This window comes from Grampus griseus (genome assembly GCF_964374135.1).
Source record: "Grampus griseus genome assembly, chromosome: 8".
Taxonomy (NCBI): domain Eukaryota; kingdom Metazoa; phylum Chordata; class Mammalia; order Artiodactyla; family Delphinidae; genus Grampus; species Grampus griseus.
In genome coordinates, this window is record NC_139002.1 from 84083841 (window position 1) to 84098365 (window position 14525).

A 14525-nucleotide genomic window follows, 5' to 3' on the forward strand; every position below is an offset into this window, starting at 1 on the left:
GTTTCTGATTTAACTAATAGAGCTTATGTACATTCTCCCACTGTATCATGTACCTTGTTCCTATCTGGAATATCCCAATATATTTTATACTGTTAGCTCAATTTTAAGTTTGTAAGAAGTTTTGAATACTATATATACACATGGTCTTATGAGAATTTAGTTTTAAAATGATGCTCAGTTTAATGTATGTAAATAGCTAGTTTCTTTTGGGCCCCTCAGCAATGAAATAATGTGGCTTAAGTTTTCTTTTCATTCTTAGTAACTGTAAATTTATTTTATTTTTAAAACTTGAAGTCTTAAATGTTAATTGAGTTATGTATATAAAATTTTTGAACTGAGGAAGGTATAGTAAAAAGGCAAAGAGGTGTTCAATTTCTTATCAAACTTAGGGAACCACCAGGAGTGAAGATACCTGGGAGATGTAAAGGTTGATTTCTAACTATCAATAGTTTATAATAATAAAGATTGTTGTATGCTTCTTTGAAATTTAATAAGTCTATATATATCAGCTCTTCCTTATTTGCATTAAAATGCATAAATATATCAGAATTTTGCTGATGTAAGATAAATAAATTGCAGTTTAAAGAAAAATTTTTAACAAACAATATGGGTTTTCTTATCAGGCTAGACCAGTATCATCTTCAAGATTTGGTCACTATTATGATGTATCAAAAAGGATACCACAAGAACTAATTGAGGCTTCAAAATGGCATGGATTTTTTCTTCCAGAAAAAATATCATCAACTCTTAATTTAGAACCCTGGTAAGTTAATGATTTCAATTTACCACAGTCTTTGAAAGAATGCATATTTAAAGGTACATATCCTAATAAATGTTTTCTGTATAATATGTAACCTTAATTGTACATGTTTCATATTATTTCATTATATGTGGTTTTCTTCTTTTTCTCATCCTGTAACTGTTGGACCTACTATTACTCTTAATTTGCAACTTGAAAAATCTGGATACCAAATTTACAATACCTGCTGTTTTTATTTTCAATAAAATGTGAAATAGTTCTATATTAGGGTCTTTCAGCCCTAAATGCACATGGATACCTAAATACTGCTTATTGATAATAATAGTGAAAATGGTATAAAATCATGCTTTTGCTCCATGTTTTTTGATACATGCTCTTTCAGAAAGTAAACAAGTACTCTTTTCTAATATTTTATTTATTAAGGCTTTCTACTTCTAGTTGTGCTGTAAATAAAATAATCTGTATTTTTTTAGATAACAAGAGAATTTAGGGTTTGAGTTTTGCAATGAAAAGTTTTAAGTAATAAAATAACAACATATATAGTGTTACTAACTGTATTAAAGCACAACTCTGAAAATTACAGTACTTGACATTGAATAATTTATAAAGTATTAGGAATATTTAATTTCAATTCTTATTGCAGTTGGATCAAGGGAAGGTAATTCACAGAATAGGTTGTTGCCTCTGTTTTCTTTCGCACTGTAAAACCTTTATTTTCAAAATGAGATAAGTTATTAAATGGAAATTTAATAGATAGGAAGTTGTGAATGGAAATGACTTAAAAATATAGATTCTCTTTCCCAGAAATATTACATGAAAATTTAGTGGAGACTATCCTATTTATTTTTATAAATCTCTTTCCAAAAAAAATTATTTATTAGTGTATTCTCCAGTCCATATGGCTGGAGACTTACGGAAAATGGTGCTTTGATGATGCTTTAGTGTTAATAGCTGCCATTAATGAATGACTGCTATGTGTCAATCACTCTACTACATACTCTACATTTGTTATCTAGTGTAATCCTCGTATCAGTCCTATAAAAGTTTGTACAGTATTCCCATTTTCCAGAAAGAGATACCAAAATTCACAGAGGTGATTTATCTGAGCCTCAACTATTAAGTGATCAAACCAGGATTAACCTAAGTCAGAAGATCCCTCTCTTTTTTTTTTTGCCTTACTGCTTCAAACGACTTTGGTGTCCTTCACCTTTATCTTCTTGTGTTGTATAGTAAAGAGCACTGATAAATTAAAAATCTGGATTCTGGTACTGAGTTCATCCTACTGTTACTCTTGGGCAAATCCCTTAAATTCAGTGAAAATAAATATCCTCTTTTGAAAAATAGGGGCGGGGTATGGGGGTTCTAGGAGGAATACCACCTGTCCTTCCTGTATCACTAATATTTTATTAAGCTTGAATGATTATATTGATTATACTAGTTCCTAATTTTTGTCATTCACCGAACCAGACATACATATACATATACTTGGGAAATAGGTCAAAATAGTGTTTCCATGATTTGTCAAATAGTAAATCATGGAACCCAGATTCAAAGTCAGTTCTTTCTGACTTCAAAAAATCTGTGTTAGCAGTAATGCTATCTGTACTGCCTCCATTCATGGAGTGCTTAGGGAAATGAAAAATGTACATTAGGTATGATGTAAATACATGAAAAATAATATAGTGTTACTTTTGTAATTAAAAAAAAAATTAAGGATAAAACATTCTTTAAGCCGGAAAGTACAAAGTATTTTTCATTTGTTGAGCAACTAAAGAGAGGAGGGAATTAAAATTTGTCTATTTTCTGTTCAGTGTCAGGCACTGTTCTAGGCATTTGACCGTGGGATATCTCATTGAATCTTCCCAACAACCCTCCAAGAGAAGCAATATTATCCCCACTTTATAGGAAACTTGAGGTCAGAGACGATGAGCAGCTTTGCCACTGTTTCAGGCTCTGAGTGACTAAGCAGACACCCAAACCCAAGTATCCAAAACCCTCTGCTCTCTTTTCTGTACCAGGCTGTCTCCATTTACTGCTGCAGTAACTGTACAGCACACAAAGCTGGGCACCTGAAAAATTAAACCTTCTTGGATGTGGAAATATAGTCTTTAAAGTATATTTTAAGAATATTTTTGAGAACTAACAGCTTTGCATGGAAGAGGAAAATTTATAGATTTTAATTACCAGGGCAGTATTTCATTTCATAGTGGTTAACTGATAATTCATTTATTTCATATTAAACTTAAATGCTTAATTAAATGTAATTAAACTTTAAACATGTAATTAAATTAATTTTGAAAATGGGTACTTTACCATGTGAGATTTATTTTAATTTATGAAAAGCGTGTGCTCATTTCACTAAAATGAACTTTACTGGTTCATTTATAAAACAATAAAGCTAAGCCTTACAGTTGTCCTTACTTTTCCTATAATTAAGACTAGAGGATATAGCTGCATCCCACTATTGTGTGTAAGAATATAATATATAATTTTATAATTTCTAAAGGCACTGTTGAAACATATAAAGATTTTTTTACAGTAAGAAAACCGGAAGGTCATTTAAAATCTGCACTAACTAATTTTAAATTATTGGTAGGTTTGCCAATGGAAAATGTTCATACATACAGTTTAAACTTTCAAGTTGAAGCCTAGGTATAAAAACCTGAGATGTATCACAATAATATTACCCAGATAATTTTGTTTTGATATTTCACTGTTATAAATCTGATAATCTCAATCATAAAGCAATGACAGAAAAACTGATTTTGAGAATAAGTTGGTAGTCTACAAATTTAAAATGAAGTAAGCTTTGCTAACAGGTATGCCCAAGCACAGTTCTGTTTCCTCACTAGAAAGATATTGTCATTATTTATTATTTATTAACGAATCTACTAACATACTGCTTATCCAACTGTTACAGACTGAATGTTTGCGTCCACCCCACCCCCGGCCAAATTTATGTGATGAAGCCCTAGTCCCAATATTTGGAGATGGGGCCTCTGGGAGTTAATTAGAGTTAGATGAGGTCATGAAGGTGGAGCCCTGGTCTGATAGGATTGGTAAGAAAAAAAGGGAGAAACACCGAGCTCCCCACTCTCTTCTTGAGTAAACACCCAGGAAAAGCCATGTGAGCTCACAGCGAGAAGGTGACCATCTGCAACCCAACACTAAACCTGCGAGCACCATGATCTTGGACTTCTAGTCTCCAGAACTGCAACAAAATAAATTCCTGTTGTTGAAGCCACCCAGTAGTTCGTTATCGTACCCCAAGCCAACTAATACACCTATAATATTGTGAAATGTTACTTTTTAAATTATAGATATGTTAGGTCTTGAATATTGAGTTTACATAAAGTTGGCAGTAAATAGAATGATTTTGTTTTGATATGTTTCTTTGAAATTCAAGATTTTACTTTGCATATCTACGCTAACATAGCTAGTAGTAGCTAAAAGTTTCGTATTAAGTTGAATGAACTGAATTCTGAGAGAACTAGTTATCTTTCTAGGAGAATTTCTAGGAGAAAAACAGTGGAAAGTGGATAGGAATATTACTTAAGATTTTAGGAGTCTTTTTTTTCATTTTTTTTTTATCCTGCCAAGTCTCTTTACCAGAGTAAATGGAACCTCTATATAAGCCTCTGTAGTATCTTCCTAGACAAATTGTAGCTAAGCTTCCCATACATTCCTACTAGTATTCCTTTGTTCATACTTCTGTCAGAACACTAATCTCATTACACTTAATTATTTGTCTTGTCTATATTCTTATCTTCCCCCTCAAGCACTGGAAATCCTTGAGGAAAGGGTTATGCTTTTTTCATCTATTTATTCTCTGAATCTAGGACACAAGTGTTGAGTTGCTAGTTGATGAATTAGTGAATCAATGCACAAAGTATAGTAAGAACTCAAATTAACTATAGTCTTGTTCTTAGCACAAAGATTTAGTGGGATGAAACTGGGTAACTGAAAAATAGCCATGTAAGAGTATATTTTATTTCAAAAATGCAGATCTCAGATTGAGAAGCAGAGAACCACAGTATATTTAGAAGTTACAAGCAGAAAATTCATTCACGAGAAAGGAATTTTGAAAGAGAACTTCTAGGTAAGATTAAAAGTTCAGAACAGAAGTCATAAAGTTATAGAAGTATACTATAAACTACTCTATTAAAAGGAAATAGTAAATGATATATCAATCAAATCTCAGAGCTAGGCGAAAGGAATATGTAAGTGTAAGGAGGGATTTTACCTATCTTCCTATCTGCGGGTGATATAATTAAAGTAAAAAGATAGTATCTGAAACTTTAGAGGGAGAACTATTATCCTGAACCTCATTTTGACCAATGAAGAGAAGTGACTTGCTTATATGTTTGTCTTTCTTTCTTCTTTCTGTCCTTCAAGGGGGCCTTTGGGTACATAGAATTTAGTTGATCATTCTAGCATGCTATTTTCATTGGTATTCATGTTTTTTGTTTTGTTATTTTCCACCTTATTCCCACATTCCTAATCCCAGTCATGCTCCCCATAGACATACTCTCTCTTATTTATGTGTCTCCTTCCATATTTCTATTCTTCCTTCAATAAAGTAATCATTGACCCTTGACTCCTTTCTCTCTCTCACTCCCTACATTCAATCTATAAGCAAATCATGTCAATCGTATCTTCAATATATCCAGATCCTGATCACTTCTTGGAACCTTTACCTCTACCACACTAACCTAAGTCACCCACATTGCTTGCCAGGACTCTTGGAATAGCCTCCTAATTAGTCTTGCTCCCTGCGCCTTGGTGGCTCCTATTTTTCTCCAAAACAGCCCTCATGAACTTTTACACATCGTGCTGTCCAATAGAACTTCCTTCAAGGATGGCAATTTTCTATGTGCTGTTCAGAATAGCAGCCACTAGCCACATGCAACTGATAATGAGCATTTGAAATGTGGCACTGAAATTTATATTTTATTTTAATTAACTTAAATGTAAGTAGCTGTACGTGACTAGTGGCTATCTTGTTAGACAGTACAGTTTTACAACATAAGTCAGCTCTTAACACTACTCTGCCTCAAACCTTTAATGAATTCTCATCTCACTCAGAATAATAAACCTATATCCTAACAGAGATCCATAAGGTCTACATGTCCTTACCTAATCTTATTGCTAGCTACCTCTCTGATCTCTTTGATTTCATTGAGGTTGGGGAAAAGGGTGAAGGGAATATCAAGAATGCTTTTCAGACATTAGAACTAGGATGGTACTGCTTACAGATATAAGTAGACATAAACATATATCTAACAATATTTATTGAACACCTTCTCTGACGTGAGCACCTTGTGTGCCCCTGAGTACCTTTTAGGAGCCTAGAATTATGTTAAGCTCTAGGTTTATTGTAATAAACAAAGCAGCTGTTATCCTTGACCATTTATAGGTTACAACTGAGCAAGAAAGCACACAATTTTTTTTAAAAAAACCAAGTAAACAAACAGATATATATGCCATTATGAATTGTGGTAAGTAATGTAAAGACAAAGAACACTTGCCATAAATTGAGTGGGGAAAATAAACTTTGAGTTGTGTTCAGATGAGGCCTCTCTGAAGACCTGAACCTGAGACTTGAAGAATAAGAATAAGAAGGTGGTCATACAAAGACCACTAAGCCAAGCAGTGTTCTTGGAGGAGGGAACAGCAGGTGTGTAAGAAAGTGAAGAACTTGGTGTTTTCAAGGACCTGAAAGGCCATGTTGCTGAAACAGAGTGAGTGATAGTAAGGGCTACAGGAAGATGAGTTCAGAGAGATAGGCAGGGGTCATACCATTCTTTTAAGAAATTTGTTCATGAAGGGGCAGAGAAAAAGCAATAATTGGAAGAGATTTGCGGTGACAAAAGTTGTTGTGGGTTTTTTTTTTGGTTTGGGTTTGGGGGGTTGTTTTTGGTTAGGTTTTTTTTTTTTTTTCTGTTCTGTTTAAATGTAAGTGGGAAAAAAATTCATTATAAAGGGAATGGATGAAGAGGTAGCAGCAGTTTCTAACTATATGGCATTGGGCAGATTACTAAATGCCTTAGGAAAATTCTTAAACCACTCACTACCTCTGTTACCTATCTATGAAATTGGTCTAAAAGTAATACTCTTTGAGCACTGCTTAGTACATAGGAAATACCAAATAAATGTTAGGGGGTAGTCAGAGTATTTTCTGGAAAAGGCAGGAGGTGCCTCAGAGCAGGTGTGGAAGGACTGACCTTTAAGATATAATAACATTTCCTCCACTGGAGGGAAGGAGGGAAGGGAAGCATAAGAGAACAGTGTAGATGCAAACAAATAGGTTTATACAGTTGTAGGCAGAGTCTTGAGTAACACTGAAAATATGGATGTCTTCTCTTTACTTAGTGAATAATAGGCAGGATCATCCACTAAGGAATAGTTACTTACCTCTTAGGAGTTTGGGTTAAATGGGAAGGTTTGAAATGGTTGTTTCACAGACTGGAAGAATACACGGACTGGAGAAGTATCAAATATTTATGGGGGTACCAGTCTGTTGGGTTGTGTGACTTTCTTGCATCTGTGCTGATTCCTGGGTGCAAACGGGACTGAAGTTTTGCCAGGTGCCATCAGCAGAAGGACAAAGTATTAAAAGGTGAACAAAAGAGAAGTATTAAAAGGTGAACAAAATGATGGACCCCATACTCTAGGCTAAAGAAAATGAATTGATAACAGCTGCTGTTGATACGGGAGGAAAAAAAGAAAGGGTAGTAGACTGGCAGTGGACTAATCTTAATAGTGAGGGTAAATGAACAAAGCAAGTTACCAAGATTAGAAGTGTTGATTGAGAATAAGATGTTTGAATTAGGACTGTAAACCAGGTACAACATCTTCAGCTGATAGAGGGAAACGTCCAGAAGCTTGATAACAGCAGCTTAAAAAGAGAATGATTGGGGTTGGCTAAATATATTTTTTTTAAGGCATGGAGTTTTTTGTGTGTTTTGTTTTACTAGAAAGTAGGCGAGGAGGAGTGGTTTGAAAATGACACTGGAGAACAAAGGGGATGCCAACCAAATCTCCCAAATATTGAAGAAAGGAGTCTAAGCTGCAACTTTACTTAGTTAGTCTCAAGTGCCCACCACCCTCCAAAGGAAATCCGGTTATCCTTTGGAGGGTCATGGTCACTGTAGCTTTTATTAAGATCTAAGGCTGATGGTAGCTGTGGAGACTGCAGCAGTGGCTGTAGTGGGGAGGTTGTGCAGCAGCTTTTTCTGCGTGAGAGACCTGGGGTGGTTACTGAGTTTAGCATCCAAGATAAAATAGAGCGAAAAAGCAGATTATAGTAATAGGACACAGAGTACAATCCTGTTTACATAAAATTTTAAGTAGCTTTTCCCAAATTCTTTTCTAACACAAATTCAGTAGATGTTAATTTAGTTTCTTAAATATACTTAGTGATATTTGGTCAAATAAACCCATGAACGACTAAGCTAAATCTTCTTATACTGTGAAACTCAGTATATATCAGTGTTGAAAAGGCTATGAGAGAAATGCCAAAATTAAACAAATAAGTAGTTATAATAACCCAGTTTATATTTTTTTATTGGTAAAATACTCTTTTCAGAATCAAAAGCATTTTTATCAGCATACTTCTTAACATCCCACATATTTTTTCTCAGTAAGAGAAGGAAGGATTGACATAGAGAGATGTCTGAAAGGATGTTCATCAAACTGTTAACAATGTTCACCTTTGGGTGGTGGATTTTGGATTTTTTTTTTCTACTCCTTGTATGTTTTGTATATTTGGTTTTTTAAATTAATTAATAATTTATTTATTTATGGCTGCATTAGGTCTTCGTCACTGTGCACAGGGGCTACTCTTTGTTGCAGTGTGTGGGCTTCTCATTGTGGTGGCTTCTCTTGTTGCAGAGCACAGGCTCTAGGCGCACCAGCTTCAATAGTTGTGGCAGGCGGGCTCAGTAGTTGTGGCTTGCGGGCTCTAGAGCACAGACTCAGTAGTTGTGGCACACGGGCTTAGTTGTTACACGGCATGTGGGATCTTCCCGGACCAGGGCTCGAACCCATGTCCTCTGCATTGGCAGGCAGATTCTTAACCACTGCACCACCAGAGAAGTGCTGTTTTTGTATATTTGAATTTTTATAATGAACAAACATCATTTTTATAATGGAGAGAGATTTCAAATAAGTGTGGAACGTATAATCATTTGAGTATAATATGGTGAAATCTTTATCTTATATCTCACATCAAACTATATTTCCGAAGAGTTAAAGATTTAAATACAATAAATTAAAATTATAAAAGTAATAGAGGAAAATTAAAGAGACTGTCTTAAACGCTTGGAGTAGGGAAATAACAGTGAGTATATCTAGTGGTTCTCCACTTGAAGGAATCAGAACTCTTTGGAGAAATGTTTGATTCAAAGGAAAGAAAAAGATAAACCTGTAACATCTTTTTATGCTTAGAAATGCTTAAAGAATGATGAAGGTATGTCAAAAGGATACAGAAGCCAGCTCAAAAGAACTCCCACTGGCTAAAGAAGAGGCAATTTGAGCATCAAAATATATAAATATAGTAATGGATTGTAACCCATTTAATAAAACAGGAAGCCATGAATACTTACAGACACAAATAAATGAATGAATGAGTGAGTTATTAAGGAACAAGTATTTACATAGCCTCAAAGTACCTCCCCACAAAATATTGACTACTGCAAAGGGGAAAGTATAGTTTTATGGTGGAGAAGCCTGGCAGAGATCACCTTAATCAAATTAACATCACCAGTAATGGGGCAAATTGAAATTATGTATCACCTGATAGCATGCAATGAGAAGAACTCAGCAACACTTCTGCGATATTCCTACCAACTACTCATAATTTAAATCTAATCATAAGGAAACCTCAGACAAACCCAAATTGGGAACATTCTACCAAATAGCTGGCCTGTAATCCTCAAAAGTGTCAAGACCATAAAAGTCAAGAAAAATCTAAGGAATTTCCAGATTGAAGGAGACTGAAGAGACAACTTGGGTGCAGCATATGATTCTGAATTCAGTCCTTTTGCAATAAAGGATGATACTAGGACAAGTGACAAAACTTGAATGGGGTCTGAAGATTTGATTAAGACCATTTTTAAATTAGTAAAAACAAGTTGAGTGCCCTAATGCAAAATGGGCAAAAGATATCAACATGCTGTTCTCAAAAGAAGATATAGAAATAGCTAATAAAGCTAACTAATAATCAAAGAAGTGTAAACAAAAACCAAAGAGATACCATTTTTCATCTGTCAGATATTTGAAATGATAATACCTTGTGTTAAAGATAGTGTGAAGAAACACATGTCACTCGTGCTAATTGTACAAGTGTACATTGTTAAAACAATTCTAGGAAAGTATATCAAAAGTGAGAATGTACATTATCGTTGTTGCCATCATACAATTTATAGGAATCAGTAAAATTATTTCTCCTTTGGGAAAAAAATATAACTACTTGAGCAAATATTTTCAATCTGGACAGTCAGCTCTCTTTTCCCTATTCCATTCTTTACTTTGAGAAAAACTCATTTGGAGTTCAATTCCTCCTTAAATAGAGGCCCACGCATGAACTGTGGCCATGTTCCTTTTGCCTTTCACATTACTTAGCTCACTCCTGAAAGTGTTTTAAAAAACTTAATAAGTGAAAACACTAATTCAAAGAGATACATGCACCCCAGTCTTCATAGCAGGATTATTTACAGTAACCAAGGTATGAAAGCAACCTAAGCATCCATTAACAGATGAATGGATAAAGGAGATGTGATATACATATACAATGGACTATTAGTCATTAAAAAAAGAATGAAATTTTGCCATTTGCAACATCATGTATGGAGCTGGAGAGTATTATGCTTAGTGAAATAAGTCAGAGAAAGACAAATATATGTTATCACTTATGCATAGAATCTAAAAAATAAAACAAATGAATGAATATAACAAAACAGCAAGAGACTCACAGATATAGAGAACAAACTAGTGGTTAGTAGTCAGGAGAGGGAAGGGTGGAGGAGCAGGATAGGGATAGGGGATTAAGAAGTACAGACTGCTATGTGTAAAATAAATAAGCTATGCCGGAGCCTCTATGCGAGCATTTGACTTTACCGAGACCTCTGTACCATTGCCTATCATCTATCACCTGCCTTGATACACTCTTTCAGCTAATTAACCATCTTGATCCATGGTCAGTTTTTTTATCTTCACTTCCATGTCCTTCTCTGGCTTTGTCTCACTTGCTCAGCAAAACTACTATTCTGGTTAAATGGGACTCTGAGTGAAAAGACAGAAAGTGGTGGTTGTGGGGAGGGAGTATATGAATTGAGATTATACAAGGATAGCAGTTATTGATGATGACAAGATCTAAGGTATGACCATGGGAATGAGCATTGTAGGTAGAATGGAGACAAGATCATTGGAAGAGAGGAGGTCAAGAAACTGAAAGGCCAGGGTGTTTGAAAGATGAGTAATGACCCAGAGTTGGAGAGATGACAGCAATAATGATGGGTAGTAGGAGACAAAATTTAGTGACTTTTTTATATCAATAATTAAAGGAAATTAGAGTAATTGAACTGAATTATTTTTCATGAAAGATCATAACCACTGTCAACAGTGTCCCTGTCAGACAGTGGATTGTTTCATGGATGTATGCAATTCTTCCATCTTCATGATCTTAGTACTTTCCCAGCTGTGTTCCAGAGGTTTGTGCTGGTCATAGCCCTCTTTTGTGCCCTTAATATTACATCTCTGTATATTCTTCTCTTGGTTGAGTATCCATAGCGAAGAGAATCAAATCCAGTGTTGTCAGGCGAAAAGCATCAGAAAAGAAAAATCAATAAATGACATCGTTCAGTGTAATAATAATGGAATTTTTAACTTGAAAATTACTTGTGAATAGACTTCACAGTCTTTGTAGTCACATGCAAATTATATGCTAATATAACTTTAGCTCAGCAAACTGTTTTAGTTAGTTGAAACATTTGATATTGTGCCTACTGCCTTATAAGTATGTCTCACTCTTCGTTATAGATGAATACCTGAAATATCTGTGTAAATAGATTTTTAGTAATACAAATCATATTTTCTCAGTGATTTGCATAATGTCAAAAATCCTTTATCTTTAAATTAATCATAATTGGTAGTGATAACAGTTTCTCTTCCTAACAAGTAGTTAAATCAATACTTAAATGCACCAGAAATTCTTTTTTTTTTTTTTGCGGTACACGGGCCTCTCACCGTTGTGTCCTCTCCCATTGCGGAGCACAGGCTCCGGACGCGCAGGCTCAGCGGCCATGGCTCACGGGCCCAGCCGCTCCGCGACATGTGGGATCTTCCTGGACCGGGGCACGAACCCGTGTCCCCTGCATCAGCAGGGGGACTCTCAACCACTGCGCCACCAGGGAAGCCCAGAAATTCTTATTTTTAAAAACCCAGCAATGAATCATTTTAATGAGAAAAGTCATTCTTAAAAGAAAAGAAAAATCATCCTTGAATCATATAATTTTAAGTCAGAATGGACAACAGAGATTATCTAGTGTAGCTCCTTCGGTTTACAGATGAGAAAAATTTGAAGCCCAGAACAGAAAAAGTAAAGAATTTGCCTCACATCACACATTTTGCTACACTAGTTGTTGGAACAGATAGAACCAGAACCGAGATCTTAAGCATACTTTCCACTGTGCTATACGGGTATCTAGTTTGTATACTTGTAAATTTATGCTTTTCAATATTGAATTTTCTTAATAAACCATACACCAAGTTAATACTAGTGAGACCTATTGGTGAAGTTCTCACCAGTGCAACTAAAAGAGAAATACCTCCTTAAGACTGTACACCTGAATACTTTGACTTAATTGAATGCAGCCATGTTCAAACCTCATCTGAGTGACATGAGTGTATTTCAACCCACAGACTTTTCATTGAATTTGGATCTCACTGTGGATCTCACTCTAGTTTAACCAAAAGAACTTAACTCAAAATTTTAGAAAACTTGAATTTTAAGTGCCACTTCTGTTACTTAATTGTTGTATAGCCGTGGCCAAATCACTTGCCCCTGATGGGTCTTAATTTTCTCAACCATGAAATGAAGATAATGGCTATACTTACCTCACAAAGTTACCGTAATGATCAAATGTTGTGACAGTGATGCAAAAGATTTTGAGTATTTATTATGTGCCAGACACTTTGCCAGTTGATATAATTACAATCAGAAACAAATCCAAGAGCTTATTTTCTATGAGTTAACTTTTCACTTATCAACTAGTTAATTTCACATATACTAATTTTATTTTTTTAATTTACTTTTTCACAAATGAAATCTTATCTCCTGTTACCTAAGTTTTTTTGTTGTTGTTAAATTTATTCTTTGATCACACTGATACTTTTATAAGTATTCCTTTGTTCACTGAGAAACTGCAAGGTAAATTATCTGTTATTCATTATCTACTTGATTTCTTTTCTAGGTATACATCTGATTCTTTTTCTTAGAGTAATGTTTTTTATCTTTCTTAATGAGACTGAATGACAGAATTACCTTTCACAGGAAAACCAATGCCATTTGTTGATATAAATTAAAATTCTCTGTTGCAGATATCCATTAGACCTCTTACTGAAAATCAGGGGAGGAGGGATATTGATAGGCACGAAAGTCTCATTTTTTCTGTCAACTTTTTAAAACATCTTAAACTTGGTCATCAGAATATAGGTTTACATTGGGTGATTGGATCCCTTTTATCCATATTTGTATATTAATATAACGAAATTCATTCCTGTCAAACAACATGGTAATATAATAGCAGATACATGAATAATAATGCATATGGTCAATTTTATTTTTTTTAACTAAAGAAGGTTTTAAATGCTTAATATTTTAAAGGTAAAAATTAAAATTCTAATAATTTTTTTTATATTCTTTGTACTCTTATAGTTTTAATGACATTTTAGAATTTCAAGATAGATAACTTTACTATGAAAGTTGTTGAAAATTATGAAAATCGGGCAAAATAAAATATGTGATTTGAAATGTACTGCCTTTGAGATATGTTGTAAACACTATGATAACCTAACCTTTGTGAAATGTTTGAAAACATTAATAAGGAAGCCAGAGTCATATTTGTAACTGGGTTTCCTTCTTGACAACTCCTGTTTTATGAGTTACTGGACTGCTGAACAAACAAAAAGGCAACATTCTCAAAATTAAAGGGGTTTAATAAAAAAAAATTTAGGTGACAAGATACTTATTTTCAGCAAAAAAAATATATTACTATAAATATTGTTGACAAGGAAATTTATCTCATGGAGGTTAACAATACTTAGTATTTTAATATTAATACCATATAAACTAGTTCAGTTTTAAAAGTTCTAATCCCATGTATCCAAAAATGAATATTCTCAATATACATAAATATTGATTTTTTTCCCCATTTATTTTGTCATCAAAGTGTTCATTTTCCTAGAAATCTAACTAGATCGGAAAATTTACTTTATTATAAAGTTCTAATCACTGTTAGTGATTGGGTTGTTTATGTCAATGTGAAATAGGAAAGAGACTAAGACGTATTTCGCTTTTGTCTTGTTTTTGTTCTCATATCAAGAGAACAACTGCCCCCAAACCATTGAAGAGAATCTTAGACCTACTATAGTTATCTTAACAGGCTGTGAAAAGATGAAATGGATAAATGGTGGCAACTAAAAAGCTAAGAAGTAATTTATGTATGTGGTATTTAGTAGTATGCCTTTAGATAGCAAATTTACT

At 34.2% G+C, this 14525-nt stretch overlaps 1 protein-coding gene across 2 annotated transcripts in view; it reads left to right on the forward strand.

The window, feature by feature from the left end:
• Window positions 1-14525, forward strand: part of ELP4 (elongator acetyltransferase complex subunit 4) — a 242907-nt gene that overhangs the window by 70006 nt on the left and 158376 nt on the right. For both annotated transcript variants that reach the window (XR_014297090.1, XM_082660252.1), the window contains exon 5: window positions 624-763. Coding sequence is in view for 1 of the 2 variants with exons in the window: in XM_082660252.1 (XP_082516378.1) it covers window positions 624-763 (140 nt within the window). In the remaining variant the exon portion in view is untranslated. The remainder of the gene's footprint in view (window positions 1-623; window positions 764-14525) is intronic.